The sequence below is a fragment of the Tachypleus tridentatus genome, chromosome 7 (assembly GCF_004210375.1).
Source record: "Tachypleus tridentatus isolate NWPU-2018 chromosome 7, ASM421037v1, whole genome shotgun sequence".
NCBI classification, from domain to species: domain Eukaryota; kingdom Metazoa; phylum Arthropoda; class Merostomata; order Xiphosura; family Limulidae; genus Tachypleus; species Tachypleus tridentatus.
The window spans coordinates 21,850,072-21,872,085 of NC_134831.1; the positions used below are offsets into that span (position 1 = coordinate 21,850,072).

General features: G+C 31.7%; 1 protein-coding gene across 5 annotated transcripts in view; it reads right to left on the bottom strand.

Annotated features, from left to right (window-relative positions):
* Positions 1-22,014, bottom strand: part of LOC143255275 (kinesin-like protein KIF28) — an 83,156-nt gene that overhangs the window by 47,439 nt on the left and 13,703 nt on the right. For 2 of the 5 annotated variants that reach the window (XM_076510696.1, XM_076510695.1), the window contains exons 2-12: positions 18,255-18,387; positions 18,002-18,081; positions 15,320-15,434; positions 14,585-14,696; positions 9,101-9,208; positions 8,761-8,891; positions 8,297-8,367; positions 4,842-4,902; positions 3,889-4,047; positions 3,430-3,560; positions 2,926-3,086 (exon numbers count right to left, since the gene is read on the bottom strand). In XM_076510696.1, the coding sequence (XP_076366811.1) occupies positions 2,926-3,086; positions 3,430-3,560; positions 3,889-4,047; positions 4,842-4,902; positions 8,297-8,367; positions 8,761-8,891; positions 9,101-9,208; positions 14,585-14,696; positions 15,320-15,434; positions 18,002-18,081; positions 18,255-18,387 (1,262 nt within the window). Of the gene's footprint in view, positions 1-2,925; positions 3,087-3,429; positions 3,561-3,888; positions 4,048-4,841; positions 4,903-8,296; positions 8,368-8,760; positions 8,892-9,100; positions 9,209-14,584; positions 14,697-15,319; positions 15,435-18,001; positions 18,082-18,254; positions 18,388-18,664; positions 18,836-19,128; positions 19,237-19,723; positions 20,069-22,014 lie in introns of those variants that run through there. The other 3 variants (XM_076510698.1, XM_076510699.1, XM_076510697.1) reach the window with 3 other exon arrangements.

A 22,014-nucleotide genomic window follows, 5' to 3' on the forward strand; every position in this document is an offset into this window, starting at 1 on the left:
CTTGACCATTTAAACTAAGCAGCAGACACTGTATCATTTGACTCTGGGCCCAGGACTTCTAAGTGACTCTCTGGTAAAACAGTTTTGGAAATGATATAACTTTTCCTTAACTGAACCCTTGAAGGAAACATGTTTTACTTTACTATTTTCTTCTAGTTGTAGCAAGTACAACTTTCATGAACAATTATGGAGGTGATCAGGTGTACTGATTTGTAGCAACAACATCATGTGGCAGTACTTTAGGTGAAAGTTTATTTCATTCCCTGAAAGGGATGAAGAGGAATGAAATATAACCAGGGTCTGTTAGAAATATCTCTTACTCTTCAACCCACTGCTTGGCTGAGAGTTAAAGAGTGCCAGACTTGAGGTTATCTTAATCAAGACATGAAACTGTATTTCTTGATTTGGGGTGTTGCAGAAAGTCAGGAAAAACTGTAATGAAAAAAGAAATAGAGACAGAGGAAGGAAAGTTTCATTGGATAGTTTTTTGACTGAAGGGGAGAGATGACTAGGGAGATGCAGGTCGAGTACATCAGTTGCTGTTTAAAAAACCAGAACCTTGTTCTAGTGAGTGAGACATAAATACTTTTTAACTTTTAACACATTTTGTTTGTAGGTTTATACTGAACAATTTAAACGAGTTATGCATAATGATTTGAAGAAAAATGAGAATGGCCTTTTCAGGACTAGGATCGATAGATCCAAATATGAATGGAAATTCTGCTGTGGGAGGAAACAGGTGTACCTCCAGAAAACCCACTTTCACTGGTAGGGTGTTAAATATTCTACCACATTAATGCCCAGAACTGAAAGGAGATCATGGTATTTATGGTTAAATAATTTCATTCAAGGCAACAATTATGCTTAGATGTTTAATGGGGAGAAGTATCGTTATGGTGTTTCTGGAGTGGCGGATAGTGATGGGAACTAATGTGTTAGTGTAGAGTGGTTGAGAGTTTTATTAAAATATTGGCTGTATTCTATTATAGGGTGAATGTATGCTTTGTAAATTGCTATAATAGTTTTTTCTCTTTATCCTTTAACTATGCTATCAATTTTTCTTAGATAGTAGATCCATCTATAGATTTTAGTTAGAATGTTTTTCAAGTGGTCATCCCATATTACTTTACTATTATACATGATGCCAAGAAATTTTACTGATGGAAAGACTTTTAGTTCCATATTGTGCATTCTGAATTTTACTTTGGGGAGTAGTTTACTTTTGTGATATATCTTTTTCTTGAAAATTATTGCTTGAGTTTTGGACATGTAGAGTGCTACTTTCCAAATGTTCACCACGTAATTATGCAATTGAGAGAAATTTGAACTTTTAGATGCTGCTAGCAGGGGCTTTCAGGAAGTGCTCCAAGTTGGGATATAATCTGCATATTGTGAGGTATATGTATATATTAATGTCGAGAACAGAATGTCATTAACAGACATGATGTAGAGAAGGAGCTGAGTAGTGACCCTTGGAATACACCTGCTGTTAGTGTTACTGTGTAGCATGTAGATTTGTTGATTTTCAATCTGGCTGTTCTGTTGGCAAAAAAGCTGAAGATCTATCTTATTATAGTAGGCAGAAGATTGAATTGTAATAGTTTGTATTTTAGGCCCTGGTGCCATACAGAGTCAAATGCTTGTTTGAAATATAGGAATAAGCCTACTGTGGTATGATTTTTGTCAAAGCCTTGGATGATTGACTCAGTTAATCTGACTATGTGGTCAGCTGTCTGTCTGTTTTTGCAAGGTACATTCAGTATTTTGGATAGTAAATTATTTTTCTCAAAGTACCACAGTAGGTGTGTTGTTAGTATTTTCTCAAGTTTTCTTGTACAACTGATTAGGTTGATTGGTCCATAGTTCTTGGAGTCTTTGCTTGCAGGTGTGGTTTTGGGTACAATTTTAATAATTGCTGCCTTACACAGAGGCAAATAGTAACTAAAATTGAGAGAGAGGTTGAACAGGGCTGTTAAATGTTGAATTAGAAGTTCTGAGGCTTGTTTAAGGATTATGTTGTGGATACCATCTTTGTATGGGGCTGTATTCTTTAATTTTTTTTATAAATATTTTAAGCTCAATTGGTGTTATTGGTTTAGTGATGAGCTCAGTGTGGGCAGAATAGAACTGGATTATCTTCAATGTATTGCTCTGTGTGGTTGAAGTGTTAGTTGTTAAAATGTGTGGAGTTCAATTATTTTGTAGAAGATGGGTGAAACAGACAAAACTGTGTGAAGTTGAATGAAAATTAACACTTTATTTATTGAAGAAGGGAGAATCATGAACAATTTCATAAACTCAGTGGAAGGCAAGTTTCTGCTGGACTTAGTTCAAATATAAATAAACTGTATTTGAACTGAGAAGTAAATCATAGAAAACTGTAAAAAAAAGAAAAACTGAAAATATCATCTTTACTTGAAATTAAGATAAAACACACATAAACCATTAGCAAGTACATATATCACTTGAGAAAGAATGGCTACAAGACTTCACAGCAAGCCCTGTATCTTTTAAGATACAGGCAAACCTGTTTGAAAAATGCCAAAACTACATTTTCAATTCACCTTTTCTATGTAGATGACCACAGGAAAAATAATTCACAAATATTTGGAAATGCCTTTTCACTGTGTGTCAGGTACAATGCAATTTTATATACACAAGATAAAGTAGGACACCATACAACTCCACATGAAATAACAGATAGTTTCTCTGACTGAATCTATTATTGAAAATTACACCTAGGATTGAACTAACTGATGATTGAAATTAATATGTTTCAAACCAGACTGGGCCAGTAGATTATTATTTACAATATCAAAACACAAGTTTGCTCTGAATTTAGACTGCACTGATGTTAAGCAATAAAAAATTTTAATCTTAATTTAATATCTGACTCATCAATTTGTTTTTACTACTATTGCTTACCTTGGTCCAAAAAGAGTAATATCAGTGTCACTTTTTCCAATTGTATTTTTTCCTAGCTTAATAATGTGGGTAATCTTTCCAGACAGTAGTGGGTCAAAGTTCAAATTAGCCAAATGTGGATGCTTCTTTTTCTCTTCTTCAATCTTTGCTTTATTATCATCCTAAAAGAATAAAGCCATGAATTCAGTTAAACAGCCTCTGTATATCACTAAAATTCAAATTCACTTACAAAGAATTTATTTATCATAAAAACACAGCATTAGAAAGCTTTTAGAAAAGTTGGTACACGTAAATAAAGGAGAAACACAAATTACTGAGTTATTTTGTGAGTTACTATAGATACACAATACCTAACTGGTTATTTTAATAAATAAACAAAAAATTAAATATGATACTTTTTTTTTTCAAAATTTCAGAATAAAAATCATGTTTTGGGTTTGGAACAATTATAAAAGATGTTACATAAGTTTCCTTAAAATAGCATGAAAGCTCTTAATAACTTACAACTCTCTGTTGGAGATGTGCTTGTTGCAACTTTTCTTCATAAGATTGTTTCATTTGCATCAACTCACGATTATTTTCAGTCAATCGAGCTTTCATCTCTTCCTCCCGCTTCATCCAATAAAGCGCCATCTCTGTTAAAATAATCTAACTTATGAAATAACTTTTACATTGAAAGTGACATATATACAGGTAATTATTTTAAAAACAGTAATATATTTAAGATCCAGTTTACAATACTAGTTTTCTTTAGGCACTTGTCCTATGTCTATAGTTTTATTAGCATCCAAATAGGAATGTTTATTTCATTCATTCATATATGTCTCTGTGTGTGCATGCATGTGTATGTACATGTGCAAGATACAAAAGATTCTCTAATTAAACAAAACTTAATAAACCAGTTGTATATAATATGATTCTTTCTTCACTTTAATAAGTAGTTCCATTTACTACAAGACTTACCATCTTCAGACATCCCAGGCTTTCCATCTGATAAACCAAACCTTCCACTTTGTAACGACTTCTTCAGTTTCTCATTCTCTTCTCTTAACTCTCGAATCAGTTTCTCAGTGGGATCTTCATTTATTGTTGCTAACGTCTTAATCTGTTTTGCTCGATCAGCTAAAGTTTATGAAATTTAGAAAGACTTTTAAATTTCCTGATATCATTAGTGAATAGTAAGACACAGAAATACCTCTACCTTGGTTGATCAACCAACAGATCTAACATTTCATAAAATTATTAATAATATAACTGATTTCCATAATTCCAGACACACAAATATAAAAGTTATTATGTATATATGTGTATATATCCATATAACCATATATTTATAAGCCATAAACAAAACATGCTGCATATTTTAAAAAAATATCCTAGGATACACGCTACAATGTGGGATTATAAAATGTATCCTAGGTTTTGGAAGTGACTGCAGAAATAGGACCCACATTGCGGTGGGAATACACCATCTATCAGTCTTATCCTCCAATATATAATTTACATTTTCAATTTTAGATATGTGATTTCACATAAGCTACTATTATTCTAGACTACATGACTAACAGTTCTATCACTTCATTAAATTTTTCATAACCATTATTCATGATTTTTATTTCATATCTAAAATCTATAGAATCACAAGTGTTTAATTTATTATGAAGCTGAAAGAAAAACAATCTGAAACAGTGTTCTTTGGTATTTCAAATTCAGATAAAATAGTTAGTATTTATCTAGCATTTAGATCTATGAGCAAGTATATGGCATTAAAGTTCTTCATTATTTCCCCATATATGATAAAGTTTTTAACCAAATATGAATCCTAAAAGTGGTTTTCCAGGGCAAAATCAGTATATCACTAATAGAATATTTAAAAATCTATTTACTAAATTACATCAAGAGATCCTAAAATGTACCATATCTTAAGGTAGAGAGTGTCTCTTCATAGTTAATATCTGCTGGACTGATGGCTGCAACCTGAAAATTTTCAAATGTTTTATACCTAAGACTTTGAATAATCAGTTTATTTAGTTCTAAACAAAAAGGATTAAATTGTAATTTGAAAAGAACAGGGTAAACAAAGTTTTGTTGATTTATAGCTAGCTGCAGACTGGTAATTCTTTAATAATCAATAATTGAGTTCTAAATAAAAAGGATTAAGTTTATAATTTCAAAGAACAATGTAAGTTATAATTTTCATATTCTGAAAATGTATTTCAGATAGGTACTTACCTCTTCTAACATAAACAGTTACTCTCATTCAGTGCTGCTCTCTTTATGCAAATATGTTTTTAGTATGCTAGAGCATGCCTTGGGATTCCACATACTCTACTTTTAATATAGTTTAACTGTATCTTGCATTCAAATCATCATGCGAAAACTCTTAATGAACAAAAGTACAACACATTCTCCTGATGAATGTAACTCCCTCTATTCGATTCTACTAAACTATCATTTTAAGTTTTAGCAGAAAATGAAAGCACTAGATTTTCAGTAAGGAGGAAGGGTGGGAAGTGTGATGGGAAGTAAGTAACTATTAGACATGCATTTTAAGTATAGTAAAATTATAACTTCTGATTCAGTACATTACCATTTATCACATGGAGAATCCCACACTGAATATATGGTGCAAGAGAAAGAAAGAAACATTCCTCTGAAAGTGTCTGGAGATCACCTTAAAACAGGAGATACTTACATTATGGGATCATTCGTGGGAGATCGCACCACTTCTATGCAACATATACTCTTCACCCAGTGTTGAAAATGCGAAGGCAGACATGAGCAGAATATGGGAGGAGCGCATCCAGAAGGAGCGCAATAACGGATTTGAACTACACAATATCTGATTCTCAATCTCACAGATTACATACATGTGGATAAGAATAAAAAGGATATGCCCCTATGTATAGGGCAGCTAGGGAATGATGGATTATACACAACAAGTCAACTGCATCCAAAACACAGGCACCAGAAACTGACATCCATATGGAGGTATGATAACGATCATACCATTGTAAGTCACCTACAACTCAAAATCCAGCCACTGGGAACCAACATCCATGTACAGGTAGGAAAGATTATCATATTAACAGAAAGTCAACTGCAATCCCAAACTCAGCTAACTGGTGGGGGTAGAAAAGAGGATCATGCCATCTTCACCTCAAATTCAACAGACTGGAGGGAAATCTCATACCCATCAATCTGTGAACAGGACACATGTTAACAATGTGACGATGTCTGAGAAGTGCAACAATTCTCACTGTAAAATAAACAATACCACTCAAAAAATATCAGAGGAACTACTCCCAGCACAATAACATCCTTGGTATATTAAAATCATCAAGGGATAGCATAAGTGTATTAGCCTGCACTGTGAGCCACAACACAGGTAAAGCGAATAAAAGTATAATTGAGTGAAAGAACAGAAATATGTAGCACATGTGTGAGAGTTTATGTTGATTGGTTCAGCTCTGAATCAAAAACCTAGCCACTGGGATCTGACACAAGGAATCCCAATCAAAGGGATAGACTGCAATTTTGACAGCTCACTCCAAAGCTACAATATCCACTTGAATAATCCCATACAGAGATGGAGCAACATATTGAAAGATATATCATCATCTACACCAGCATAACACTACTACCCTACTCTCAATAAATAGTTGTATTATTGTTTGTAATGTATATCACTATCATATTCAGAAGGATGCCTCCAATGTCCACCATCCCAGCAGCTTGAAACTGGAGAGTGGGAAAGATTTGCATACTCTACTTGAAGAAAAAGAAAGGAGAAAATGTAGTAGAGAGTCCAGATCGACATCAACAATGAGTGACCATGAAAATCCTATTTGGAAAAAACACATCACACCCAATTTATTCAATCTGAGGAATTACAGGGATGGGCAATTATCCCTTTTTGTTTATCTATGATGTCCACTAGTGAATATTATTCTGAATGGGCATAATAATGAAGCAGAGTGATATTGTAACAAGAAGCCATGAAAAGTATAAATTCTTAGTCATCCTGGTCTTATGGTGCAGATTTTGGCTAGTTCAAGCATACCTAACTAGGCACCACTTGCCACTGAGTGGGATCTGTACAGTTAAAAAAAAAGGGGGAAATGCTCCTGAAAAATAAGAGGATTATATTCAAAAAATAATGCACCCAGTCACAGTCTTACTAAAGTGTGAAGAATGGCCACAAGACAATAACATGACAAAGAATAAACAATGATCTGATACAGATAGTGAAAAATGAAAGTATGTGGTGTGGGAGTGGTGTTGATGATTGAAATCACCCTAGGAAGAAGATGGAGAGCAGGATACACATAAAGGAATTGTTGGTCCAACCCTAACTGAATGAACTGACAGCCAATGCAAGTGGATGAGAAACCAGAGACAAAAACAGAAGTAATTTGGTACTGAAGTGTGTGGCAAATGCATCCATGTGCAGTGTATCCCTCCAAAGGCATAGCCACTGGAAAATGAGAGGATCAAGAAACCACACTGTTAGACCAACTTAGTCAAAATGGGAAACATAATCTGCAACAATACTGAATTCACCAAGAACATGCTACACAACAAGACAAGTACCAAACATGTAGATCCAAAGTTCTACCACAAAGGGAATGAGAATGAGTGTTGCCATGGTGATTGATATAACTCACCACCACAGAATTGTCAAAATGGATCATAACCAGACAATTCCTAGAAATATAAAGAAAGCAATCCAAAGCATAATGTATGGTCAGGAACTCCATGACACTGATATGGCAAGCTTGTTCGACTGGAGACCACAAACCTGAAGTTTCCTGATGAATAAATTACACTCTCAGGCCTTGAGGGTAGCATATGAAAAGATATACAAACCTAGATAGGGGGGGATGTATGAGCCTTGTTATAAAGGATTAAATTCAAAATTTGGAAAGAATGGGAAAACCATGTTCTGCTGATTTTACAATCAGCTGCAGACTGGCAATTCACTAATAGAAGTAAAACATATATCATATAGTTCACTTTGTATTAATTGAATAAAATGATTTCAATTGGATTTGTTGCATAAATAAATATATGTCTTTCAATTACATGATCATTACAGATATTTTTTAAAGACTATGTTTTATAAGATAGCAGCTTGGCTTAGTGAAACACAGTATTAAATGATTATATAATTTTTACTAGGAGCACACCAAACATTAATTTGTTGAACATAATTGAAATGTGTAAATTAATTTCCCTGTAGCATGTTTTGTGGCAATTGTTAAATGATATAGCAAAATATAAATTAAAAGTTACTAAGAACAATAATAAGTAAATTTATTATATGTATTTTTTATTATTTATTTTGTACAAAGCTAAGAGTACATCTTACCATCACAGTTTTGCTGTTACCTCCGAGAGCATTCATTAACAGCCTAGTCAAAACAGAGTCCCTAAAAGGAACTGTGACAGAAAGAGAAATGTGTAAGCTGTCGTTTTAAATATAAATCACCAAGATGCATTATCATGATAGAGCATGTGTGGCAACATGGACTGTAATGATGTAGTGAGTCTCCAAAATCATTTTAATATAAGATACTCAACCTCAGTATCATTAATTTATTAATATAAATGATGACAACCTTTAAAATGACTAACTAAGCAAATAAAGCAATTATTTCATACTTTATGAGTTTTATGTATAATATTTTTAAAACTGCCTTTGTTTTACTCTTCACTGACAAATACCTCATTTCTGGAATTTTGTTCTGTTAGATCTGACATTTTACTTACAAAAGAGTTTTAAATACTTCTAGGATGCTACAACATAAAGTGACAAAACAATATTTTTATTACCTCTTGTGTTTCTACCAGATGATTTTTCTGCAAGAGCATGGATACAGTTTCCTAAACAAGACAATGACTGATTGATTGCAGCTCCTTCCTTTAGTCTGTTACCTGTTGCTCCAGTGCTTGATACACGTTCACTAACATATATGATATACAATACTTTAAACATAACTAGTGTCAATTCTAGATGACCCACAATGACGTCAAATCCTTTTTGAAGAAACAAATATAAGTATTGAAAACAGTTAAAACATTTACCTTCCAACCTAATGAAGCATAATAACAATAAATAACACAGTTAAATCAAATATCTGGAGAGCTAAATAAATAGTCTAAAGAGTCTCACCTTCCTGCTAAATCAACCAAATTAACAACTGATGTCTTTGCTGTTTCTTGTCCAGCTGCATTTTTTGCCTTTTGAATCAGTGTGATACCAACAATAGTGTGAGCTCGGCTACATTCAGGATAAATTTTTTAAAATTAAAATAAAAAACAATGTGTATTAAAATAAATGATTAATTATTTAATTAAATTAGTTGAATATTATAAATAATAATGGTATCAAAACACAATTCCCTTGTAAATTATAACAGTAAGAACTGTTAATTTATTACCACTACTGTTCACTCTAGATGATGGTGAAAAAAATCAGTACTTAACTGAAATTGAATGAATTTGACACATCTGATCATATACTTATCCAAGTTTGAAAATGTTTATTCCAGTATTCCAGATGTGAGTTAATCATTCCAAAATTGACCATATCCAAACCAGATATGTTGAAATATATTCCAGATATGAACAAATCCTTTCAGATCTGGCTATACGTTTCCATGTCTAGTAAAACTTACTCCATAACAGAACTAAGCCTTCTTGATCTGGCCGTATCTTTCTAAGTTATGGTTTTATTTATTCTAACTCTGAAATCTTAAGTCCAAAATTCTCTATAAAAATAGCACCAGTCAAAATAACTTCACTCAAGGTTTTCAAAATAATTCTGTTATTTTATAGTAATATTATCTATTACTTTTATGCTTAAAAATTAAACTTAGCACTATTGTCTATAAGTATCATTATATCTTTCTATTAACTTTATCATAAAGAATTTAGAAAACTTTATTCTGTCCTCCAAAAATGTACATATACTTCAAAGTCACAAATCTGTTAGTCTTATGGTTTTATTGTGAATGCAACAGAGTATCTGTGTTGGGAATCAGATAAGGTAGAACAGATCTCAACAAAAAAATAAATGAATAAGTGATCACCACACTACACAATATTATGGTACAATAATAAATAAACTCAGTATTCTGAAAATTGTTTAATTTTGAAGTCTAATTTCAAGGAAGGTCTAGTTCAATCTACACTTTGATCAGTGTTTTATTGTGTTATATTAGTTACAGAAAATTCCACTCCTCATAAGACTAAAAGTAACTAAATTTAATATTCATACTAAAATATCTAAATTATAGCATTTTTATTAACTTGAACAGTCATATATATATATCTATATTAGTGTTGTAATACAGATTACGCATTTGGTATTATATTCGGTGCCTGGTCTTATTACTTCATTTTACATCAACTATTTAGTAAGTGTTTTAGTAATACTTCACAATCCATATCTCAAGTGAACCTCCTCTTAACTAGCAGACTTATCCAATATAGCTTTAAAGTCTCGGTGGTTATTCCACAATTTCCAATGAGCACAATATCTCCAACTGTAAGATTTTTTTGTAGTCTTCTATAAGGATGATTATCCTTGAGGTGTCTTATTCAGGTACGGTCTAATAATGTCAAGTATGGTATTTAAACATTGCCAACAAACAGCTCTGTAGGAGCCACATTTTTGTTGTGAGGTGCCATTTTGTATAATAGTAAGAATTTGTACAAATATAGTTGTATTCAAGGTTCAGTATGTTCTTAAATGTGTGTGTATACATAAAGAGCAATATTTCCCCATTGAAACTTAAATGATAAGGTGATAATAAAAAATATGTTTGGTTCCATTGGTTTAGAAGATTCCTGAAAACAGAAGAGATAAACTGTCATCAGTTACAGGAGATTAACACTTCAGGGAACCCATGTAATATAAATCTGAAGAACTAATAATACCTCTACTCATGGTATACTTACATTAAACTACATCTGTCCATTATCAGGCATGCCAATGACATTTATGAAAAAAAGAGGAAAAGGTATATAGCCTGGCGCCAGAGGCGCCACAGTGCAGTGCAGCCGCGCCTGACTAGGGGGGTCTGGGGGCATGCCCCCCGGAAAATTTTAAAAAATGGATGCTATTTGGTGTGATTTGGTGCAATCTGGGACATAATTTCTTTATGTTTTTTGACATTGCAATGTTGGAAAAGTACATAATATATATCATATAAAATAACAAAAGGAAATTAAAAGACTAAATCAAACTAATAAAAACTATAACTTTCATTTACAGTGTTCAGCAGATTGATTTATTCTTTTAATTTGCATTCATTTTTTAGAAGATGTATCAAAATATCTAAAATTAACAAATAAAATAAAAAGTAAATAAATGAAATTTAAGATTGTTTATTTGCTATTTATTGAGTTTAATATTTTTCGAAATCAAAATATATTAGTAATATGAGTTAATAAAGCCAAAATAACTCAGTAAATATTTCAAATACAAATAATTTCATTATTATCCTTTTTGTCATCAATAACATCATCATCATCAACTACTGGTATGCTGCCAATTAAATGTTTTACAGTCATTGCCAATAACTACTTCTCTGCTGCATATATTTCATAGAATTTTCAAATCACATAAAATTACTCTTTTGACTAATCATGACTACCTACAGTTCAAATTGTTCATCTATGCAATCTTGTAATTATACTACTGGTACCTTAATGTCAGTGAATTTTCCATTCTTTCACAAATTGACAAAACAAACTAAAACAGCATATGAAGGAAAGCTATGACATTGCTTAAAAATTCAACTACTGATATGGTTCAATATTAAACTACTGATATCAGTGATGTGCCTCAGAAATTAAATTTTGTACAGTCACTGACATCAACAACTACTGCTCTGCTGCATGTATTCCATTAAAATTTCAAATTACTTAAAATTACTCTACGTGACTACCTACAGTAAAACTTGTTCATCTATACAATCTTGTCAGTAAATTACTGGTACCTCAATATCAGTATATTTTTCATTCTTTCACAATACAAACTGAAACAGCAAATCAAGGAAAGCTTTGACATTGCTTCAAAATAAAATTAATGATATGCTTTAAAATAAACCACTGGCACTGTATGCTGCAGATAATAATAAAATGTTTTTCAGTCACTGATATCAACTTCTGCTCTGCTGCATAAATTACAGTCAAATTTCAAATCACTTAATTTCCTTTAATCAATCTTAGCTAATTTCCTCTTTTTGAGACAAGGGTTTCCAGTGCTCTCTTCCAAGCTTTTTTTCTCTCCTTCTCTGAATGGGCAGCTCTCTGTGCCTCTGCGGCTTTCTGAACTTTTTCTTTGGCCAAGGTGGCTGGGCCAGATTTCACAGAACCATAGGCCTCAAGCCTTTCTGCCCTTTTCTTCTGATTCTCCCTCAGCTTTGAGGTATACTTTGAAGCTGCTGATCTAATGTCCTTACACATTCTCTTGTCTACAGGATCAAAATGAACATCTTTCCTTTTAAACATTTCAATCGCTGTTGTTTCTTTGGAGCGTAGAGAATATTTTATCATCTGGTATGCACACAATACCAGACCACGAGACCTGCAACAAGACGAAACGAGACTGCCTCCAAGATGGCGGTCAGATTTTTTTTTTCTGCAATAAACATTGAAAAAATACGATTTCTCCTCAAAAACCACCTACCCGGCCCCCAAATCGCTCATATTTTCTCCTCGAATTTACATGAACCTCGTGGGTGATCTTTGGCCATTTGAAAACCGCGGAAATCCGTGTTTCAGCGGAAAAATGGCACGCATGCATTATGACATAAATTAGCCACGATCAAGAAGACCTTATTCATAACTGGTCTACCAATTTTATAATGTCAGTAAATCAATTTAGTATCTTTGTTAACAACTGTCATATGTTAGTTAACAGCTTAGTTAACCGTATTTCTACATACCATAATGAGTGACAAAGACTGAACATTATTCATTATAATTCCTGAAGTCAGTTGCAATAGCTTAATTGATCTGTTACTTAACATACTGAATCAGCTCAAACTTTAATTTTGCTTTCCTGATATAAGTTGCCAGTTTTGAGATTTCGACATAATCCTAAATGCTTGATTGTGAGAAAATGAGATGCAGATGTTGTTTATATACATCAGACAAATTTTCTCACAGGATTCAAACTTATGTACAATTTTATCACATCTGTAAGCTTCTAGTATCCTTATCACAAAAAAAAATTATGTATTCCAAACTTTAACTAAAATTCCATGAGCAAAAACAGTAGTTTGTATCTACTACCTTATTCAAGTTTCCCTAACAAGATTAAAAACTACTGCCAGGAAACTGATAGAAATAATTAGTACATGCAAACTTCATAGGAAACATTTCATACAGACAATATTTTCAAGATACTAATAACATTATTATTATTAACATAATATTTAAGAACAACGAAAAGGCTGTTGGTTTATTAAGGCTATCTCATCCATAATCCACTAATCAAATACAGCTACATTCATTTAAATATTTACTGATCATTCCTTTGAATTTACTGCATCTCATACCTATTCCAAAGGTCTACTACCTTATTAAATATCAAATACCATTTAAGCTGGTGATGGTTCTTACCCTGCAACAAGTCGTATTTGAATCTTACAATTTTCACAGTTGAATATGAGAAAAGATCATGCATCAACACTATTAATTCCTTTAATAATTTTGATCACTTTAATCAGGTAATCTACTTTTAACTTCAAAAGAAAACTATTTCAGAGATTTTAGCAAGTCATTGTACGACATGTGTCCTTCTTAAAATTCGGAGCCCAAAGCTGAACAGAATACTGTAAATACGAAATAACTGGCAACACACAAAATAAAGTAATAATATCTTTGTACTTTTGTTCAATATTTCTGTAAATACAACCCCAAATCCTATTAGTCATTCCATTAGCAACAGCATTTTGATGGATGACTTAAGAGACTGATCAAAAGAGAGCAAAATCCTTGTCTTCCATAACACTGTTAATGTTATTACAATCAAAATTATTCATATAATTTTGAATTATGATAACCCACGTGCACTACCATGAAGTTATTATAACTGAAAACATCTGCCAGTCAATCGTCCAACCCACCATATGAACTGTATCCTGAAAGCTAGCAACACTCAAGACCATATATCATTAGCAGTTTAAGTGATTTACTTATCATTACTTCATTCAAGTCACTGAGGTAAATGAAAAAGTAAAAGTCCTAGCACTAAGCCCTTAGGAACTCAGGCATTAATCCATTTTATATTAAACTCCATTTATAACAACTCTCTGCTTTCTTCCATCTAGCCATTTTTCTATCCATTAGTATCAACTTATCTTTCACACTCACAGAGAGATGTTTTAACAAGGCTTTTATGTTGCTCATTGTCAAATACTTTCTGAAAATCTATATATACTAGATTCACATCTTAACCTTCATCAATATATCAAAATATCATTAATTTAAAATAAAATTTGAGAATCTTTTAATCATAAAAAATTATTTTATAAATATCAAATTTAACAGACATTTATAGCTGAATTAATAAAATTAAACAATAACTAAATTTTGAGATAGAATTTGAAAACAAATTACACAAGCTCTGTTGTAACATTACCTGCTAGTGGCATTCATGTTGGTAGAGGCGATGCTTCTATTAAGAGTTCCTTCTTCAATCTTGGATTGAATATCCTTATATTCTGTGACCATGTATGTCTTTAGACCATCAGCTGTTTTTAGTAAGCATAGAAAAAAGTTTGTATTTTGGTAGTGTCTAACTTTCAGAACATCATTCAAAACTACTTAGAGAAAATGAAAACAGATATATTCTTTAAACCTGAATTGGTTGAATTAATCATGCTCTGAGGTAAAACAATTCTATCTTTTGATAATTCCAATTAATTGATTTTTATTGTATTAAAGTATTTTAGGAGCCAAAATATATCCTCTCCCCAAATTTTGAACCAGTCTACATATAATTATTTGGTAGTGATAATGAAATCATCAGTTAATAGCCATGTGAATAATGTACATACATACAAAGTTTCCTAGGTCTAATAGGTGAATTATAAATATTAAAAGTAATTAATGGTTAATCAGTCTGAAGTATTTCGTAAGCAGGTGGTAGGTTTGTTTTGATTGTTTGTAATTAAGCACAAAGCTACACAATGGACCACATGTACTTTGCCTACCATGGATATTGAAACCTAGTTTTTAGGATTGTAAGTCTTCAGACATACTGCTGTGCCACTAGGGAGCGGATGATAGGTATTGAAATGAAACTGCTTGATCAAACAAAACAATTAAATAGATATTTTACATCTTCACCTTTAAAGCAGTGATGTGAACCTACCATAGAAACCCTTCTTAGGATGTTCTCGTATTTTTAAGCCTTTCTTTTTATTTCCAATATTTCCAAGCAGGTCTCTAGCCACTTCACTGTATATTTCCAGCATACTGAAGCGAACCTTTTAAAAAAAATTAATTATTTTATGGCAATACATCAAAAAACCTGAAGCTGAACCACAATGTGGAAAAAACCTCAACATTTTTTATTTTATGTCTAAACAGAAACAACTATGATGTAACTAACATATTTAAAACATAATTTCACTCAAAAATAGAATAAATTAATTTTTAATTAATGCAAATGCAACTTGCAAATATTTATCTTAATAAATATGCTATATTTTTTTTAAAGATGCAAGCACTAACTCATGCAAGTGATTAAACAATTGAGAACCTATAAAATTACTCTGTTCTCAATATACTGGGGGCCAGGCTATATGAAGTGTCCATTTTTCAACTGGAAATTGTTGAAAATCAAAAACATTATCCTATAAGTATGATTTATAACGTTCCTGAAAACATAACTACTCAAAAAACCATCTGCTAAAAATCTAGCACTTGAGGTACATTCCATCATATTTTATGACCTTGATGAAGATAGCTGCTGTTTTTCACAGGTGTTACCAGATTATATTGTACCAGGATTTTAAAGATTAAATATAATCCATATATTGTCAAATGGGTTCAGGAAATAGAATAATAAAATAATTACCAATTCATGTGAATGCATTCTAAGAATATAAAATAATAAGTGCTGAAGCTTTAACCCTTAAACAGCAGGAATGTTGTAGGTAGCAGCACCAATTGATGATACCTGCCATTTAAGGGTTAATTATCTAAATTAAATTAAATTCTAATATTTATTAAAAATGAATTAACACTCATACAAAATACTTAGGTGAATGGTATTAAAAATAAAAGTAGTAATAATTATCTCCATGTAGTTTTGTGCATTCAATTTCATCTCTTTTTCTCTCCTTCCGATGGCCTACAAAGATTGTTAATATTAGATTTCATAATAAACCAACTGAAACACTTTTAGCAGAATTATATGTTCTAGGGAATACACAACAATGTAATTTCACCTACTTAGAACTTGTTAAAATATATTCTACATTTCATTTATTTTAGTGACAACTTTTCTCTCAAGTATTTATGTATATATTTATTTACAGGTTATACATTACTGGTTTTTCTTTCAAATACATTGCATTTTGAAACATACACAGTGTTGCACTAACTATGTTTACCAAAGAGTTTTAGTTTACTTGATATTTTTTTACCATGAAATATTTTATATTTTGGAACTAACCATTAATTATTTTCAAAATCTAATTATTCAATGACTATTATAAGTAGCTTACCTTAAACCTATTACACTGTGAATGTTAGCAGTGTACTGTTGTCTTTAGACTACAATTTAATTATAGAAAATGTGTATGTATCTATATAAATGCATATTTAGATTTAGATTTCTAAACAAGAACAGCCACAAAATATTCAACACCAGGGCACAAACCATAAGATAAGTCATCATCTAATGTGTTCTGGCTTTTGAGAAACTGGCAGAAGTAAAGCCGAAACTACACCAGGAGTACTTTGTCTATCCAGTTTAACCTCATTACTGGCCTAACATGCTTAAGAATTGAAAAAAAAAAGACCAGATATAGGTGTTCAATCCTACAACATCCTACATCTTTATCACCTTTCACTGTCTGCACAGCCAGGAGTGGGAAGTTGGTTGATCTTTTGTAACATTTGGGTGAAAACAAATTATTAAGAAAAGCAATAATTAGAACACTATACATCAAAGTGGGAAATAAAAAAAACTGCCAGTGAAACTGATATTCCAGTCTTCAATATAATGTTTGGACATAAAACCAAACATTTATGATATTTTTATTATTGTTATAATACTACACCAAACATTTTGTTTTAATAGAACTTCCATACTTCATCATATTGAGGCCTGGAATATCAATTTCATGGACAAGTTTTCCATTTCAACCATTGATACAGTACTTTACTTATTGTTTTTCTTACTAATTATTATTTTTTTCACTTAAATGTTACAAGAGGGCAACAAACTTCCCACTTCTAGCTGCAGACAGTAAAAATTGATAAAGATGTAGGATTTTGTGGAACTGAGCAACCGTATGTGCTCCTTGTTTCTCTCTTTTTTTTTTTTAAATCAAGTGAGGCCTGTGAAATTTAAGTGAAATCGAATAGTTCGTACTTTCACTAGTGCTTCAAAATCCACATCAAATTACATAATGACCCACCTTATGGTTTTTGTACCATCATATTTGATGTTTGTTTTGTGGCTGCATTTTATGTTGTTTTTTTCAGAAAACTAAATCTAACTATATTTCATCTAAGATTCAGAAATGCTGTGTTCACACTATCTTTCCTTTGAACATATATATATATATGTTTTGCAACATTTTTTAGCTTATTGAGTTAATGTATATATAACAAAGCCTCATTTGAAGACAAAAATATCCTTTGAAAAAATCATGCCTGAAACTGATATTAATTCTAAATGCAATTAGATTATTGAGTAACATTTAAACAGGGAAGTTTCTTTTACATTGTCATCTTTGAAAAGTATATGCACAATAAAGTAATAGACAATTTTCAAACAAAGATTATTACCACAAATAATATTAAAAAACACAGTTTTTACCTCAAATTCTGTAGCATCTCCACTGGCTTTCTTTTCTTCAATTCCTTGAAACAACTCTTCACATAACAAAGGCACAATACCTAATAGCCACCAAACAAAATATTTCATTTTACACATAATGTTACTGAAGCATCAATAACAAGTGCCACATAAAGTCAATAGTTATTCACACAGGTAGTTTATTAAACATTACAGGCATGTTTTACATTTAACCATAAGTAACTGATCATAACAACAATCTGTTAGACCTAACCTTTGTTTGGACCATAACCAATCACTGAATATGATTTTCCTGATCCTGTCTGTCCATAAGCAAATAATGTGGAGTTGTAACCTTCCCAGGCATTATTAAGAACACCTCTTCCGAGATCGTCATAGACTTTGGCCTATACAAAGTTAAAAATTAATTACTAACATTGTATTAGGTATTGCGAACATACATACATAACACATTTTTGTATATGTTGTCTTAAAAGCAGTAAAATTTCACACAAAAGCATGTTTCTTTTCATAAATCTATTAAAATACTCATCTAAGACATTTAATGTAAATGTATTTTTTGGTTAGTTTCAGTACAAAGCTACACATTAGGTTAACCTCTATCCAACAGGGGCAGTCAAGCCCTAAAGTTTAGTGTTGCAAGTCTATAAACTTACTGCTTACCAAGTGGGAAACATTGCTGTGAGTAAACAATTTCACATAACACACTTTTAAATTTAGTTGAAATGATTTTGCTATAAAATAAGCAACAAGTTAGTTGTCGATTAAGATAAAAGTGAGTTATCGCGCTACTTCATAGAAATGACTGCATGTTAGTCTTAGTATTATTACAGGAATAACATCATCTAAAAAGCAGGCATAAGCAATTTGCAACAATTTAAAAAAGGTTTAAGCTTGCAAAAACATTTAAAAGAAGGAAATGAATTAATTTCATCTCATTAAATTGATTGGACATTGAATTATGTTCACTTTATAGTTCTTTCTTTGCAGTTTTTTTTTAAATTATCTTACAACAATAGAAACATTTCTTATAGGTTAGTAAGTTTTCTCATATAACAAACTCTTTACACATGACTTTGCTATAGTGAAGAATACTTGAGTAATGGAACATGAACATAGTATTTTACGTTATTTCAAGGATTGTTCCACTTTAAAAACAAGCAGGACCAATTAAAGCTACTTCACTGAATTGTGGCATTTGATCTTCGCTCGATCTTATAGTGCACTCATGGCCCTGAATTTTAAGCACAAGTTTGGAGTAATATAGGTCAAAAACAATTTAAATTCTTGGATTTACAGTGAGCACGCTAACATCTAAGCTGCATTTGGTCCCTTTTGCATATTGTTTTTTAAAAAAAAACAGCTTCTCTCCTCAAACTATTACTAAAATAAAAATATTATGTGTGTCTTTATCATTTAACAATGTTTAGCATTTAAAGAAGTTTTGAATTACTTTAATTATTATGACACAGTATAAAAATAAATTAAGTGTAACAACATAACATTTTGGGACACACTGGACTTACTGATTTATCTTGGCTGTTCTATCCTCTAAACTACACTATAACTATTAATAAATATATACATATTTTTAATCTTATAGCCAGACCTTGTCATAAATTTACTTATCAAGCTTTCTCTTAAACTCACTTAAATTTACTGCATTCACATCTGAGGGTAACCTGTTAGAAAAATAAAATCTTAGCTGAAGATGATTCCTACCTTGTCATAATTTATATTTGTCTCCTACTCCTACCACCGTCACCAATAAGTATGAACAACGATGATTCATCAACACTGTCAATTCCTTTTATAATCTTGGGCATCTCAATTGGATCAACTCTCTTTTTTTTTCAAGAGAAAACAATTTGATAGATTTCAACCTCTCTTTATATAACAATTCTTTCATCCCAGACACCGTTCTGTTAACTTTCCTCTGATTTCTTTCCAACCATTCAGTCGTTTCTAATGTAAAACGCCAAAGACTAAACGCAATATTCCAAACTTGGCCTAGCCAGTGACGTATACAATGAAATTATAACCTCTTTAGACTTGTATTCGCTATTTCTAAAGATATCATCTAAAATCCTATTTGCCCTATCACTAGCAATAGCACAATACTTGAATAGCTTTAGAAACTGTTTAACTATCACACCAAGATCCTCTTATTTCCTGACACTGTTAATGTTACTCCCATCCATGTTATGCTCCTAATTTAAATATGATAACCTAGATGTATTATGTTGCACTTATTATAATTAAAACTCGTTTTCAATTTATTTGTCCAACTCACTAAATGCTCCAAATTCTTTTGTAAATCAATAGCATTCTATTTATAGTTAGCAACATCCAAGAACTTAACGTCATCTACAATTTATTCACCATCCTTCATCCATGTCACTGATGCAAATCAACACGAGTAAAATCCTCAGATCTAGCCCTGAGGTATCTGTCATGTGACGTTAATACAGTCTCATTGAACTCCAACAAAGATCAACTTTTACCTGAAGTAGAAGTATTTCTGGTTTATGACTTGAAATATGTTTACAACTTTGATAAAGTAAAGCTCAAAAGACTGCACAACCATATCGCTAACCATTTATTTGGAAATTCTAACTAGAACTTTATAGGACGTATTGACTGAATTGAAATGTAAATTAATTCCTTTCTTCATTCATTACTGTACGTTACAACAATTATTAATTAGTTGTAATTAAACATCTAAAACGATATGAACATAAGATAGTACGTCAACAACCTGCAGGACAGACACATTGTGTGTTATTAACAAGAATGATAGTTTAGCAATTTTCACTTTCTGTAGCTCAGACTGTGGTAATCCAAATTATGACATATTATCAGTGGATGTACTTTACTGGACACTCACTTTATATACCAGATTTCAAGTTAATCCTTTAAGAAATACGTAAGTACAAAATCTTTATTTGATAGAAAAACATACACTTAACTTTTATGAATTTTGCTGTTTTTTCATATATGGTACAATGATACATCTTTACAGCCTACAGGTAGATGTCAAGTATCGTCTAAATAAACGTCACACGTGCAGTTATTAAATAAAAAACGCTCTAGTTTTGACCAAAATGTTTGCGCATGCCTACACAAAACGTCACTTGAGCTACCAATCTGATATTTTTACTACAGCTTCGTCCAAGAGTAAGTGTAGAGGCGTATCGTCTTAAGTTTTTCATTTGGATTAAAAGCGGGTAATTAGCTGCAAAACTACAGGGTGAAAGCATATACAAATACAAAACTATTAGTGAGAACAAGCAAACTTGACAAGCAGTTTCTAACTCGAGTTTTATTATTGCTTTAAGCACAAATTTGCTAAATTTTATGAAAATCTCCTGATTAAAGAATGTTTATCGTCACGTGACATTACTGTAAACAACTACCGTTTTTATTCGTTTATAAGACGATTCGCTTATAAGACGGGTCCCAACTTCACCTGAGAGATTGTCGATATTCTGTTTAGATTCGTTTATAAGACGAAGGAAGGAAAGCAGGTAACGAGAGAAAAGTGAAAAAAATGGAAATTAATAGAAACCTAATTTTGGGTTTCGTATACGATATTTCGATTTCAGATTAGAAGGAGAAAAATAGAAGAGATAGAAAAGTGAAAATAAATGAATAAATCCAAACTCGGTGTTCAAGCGTTTAATGGAATTTCATCAACTATTTTATTTACCGTATGATAAATATTCATATTTAAAACACATAACAAAGAACAATCTAACGCACAAAACTTATCACAACATATTTCAGTATCAAAGTACGTTTATGCTAACTTTTAAACCACATTTCTTCAAAGTATTAAAAGAGTTTACGCAAACTGCACTTTAATAGAACACAGCAAATCAGTATGCAAGTTATGAAATTCAAAAGCCTTCAAATTATTCGTTGTCGCTATCTCCAAACAGTTCATAAAACTGCTCCTCGGACAATCCATCATCGTAGAGGTCACATTCCTCCGTGTTCTCCACAATCACAGA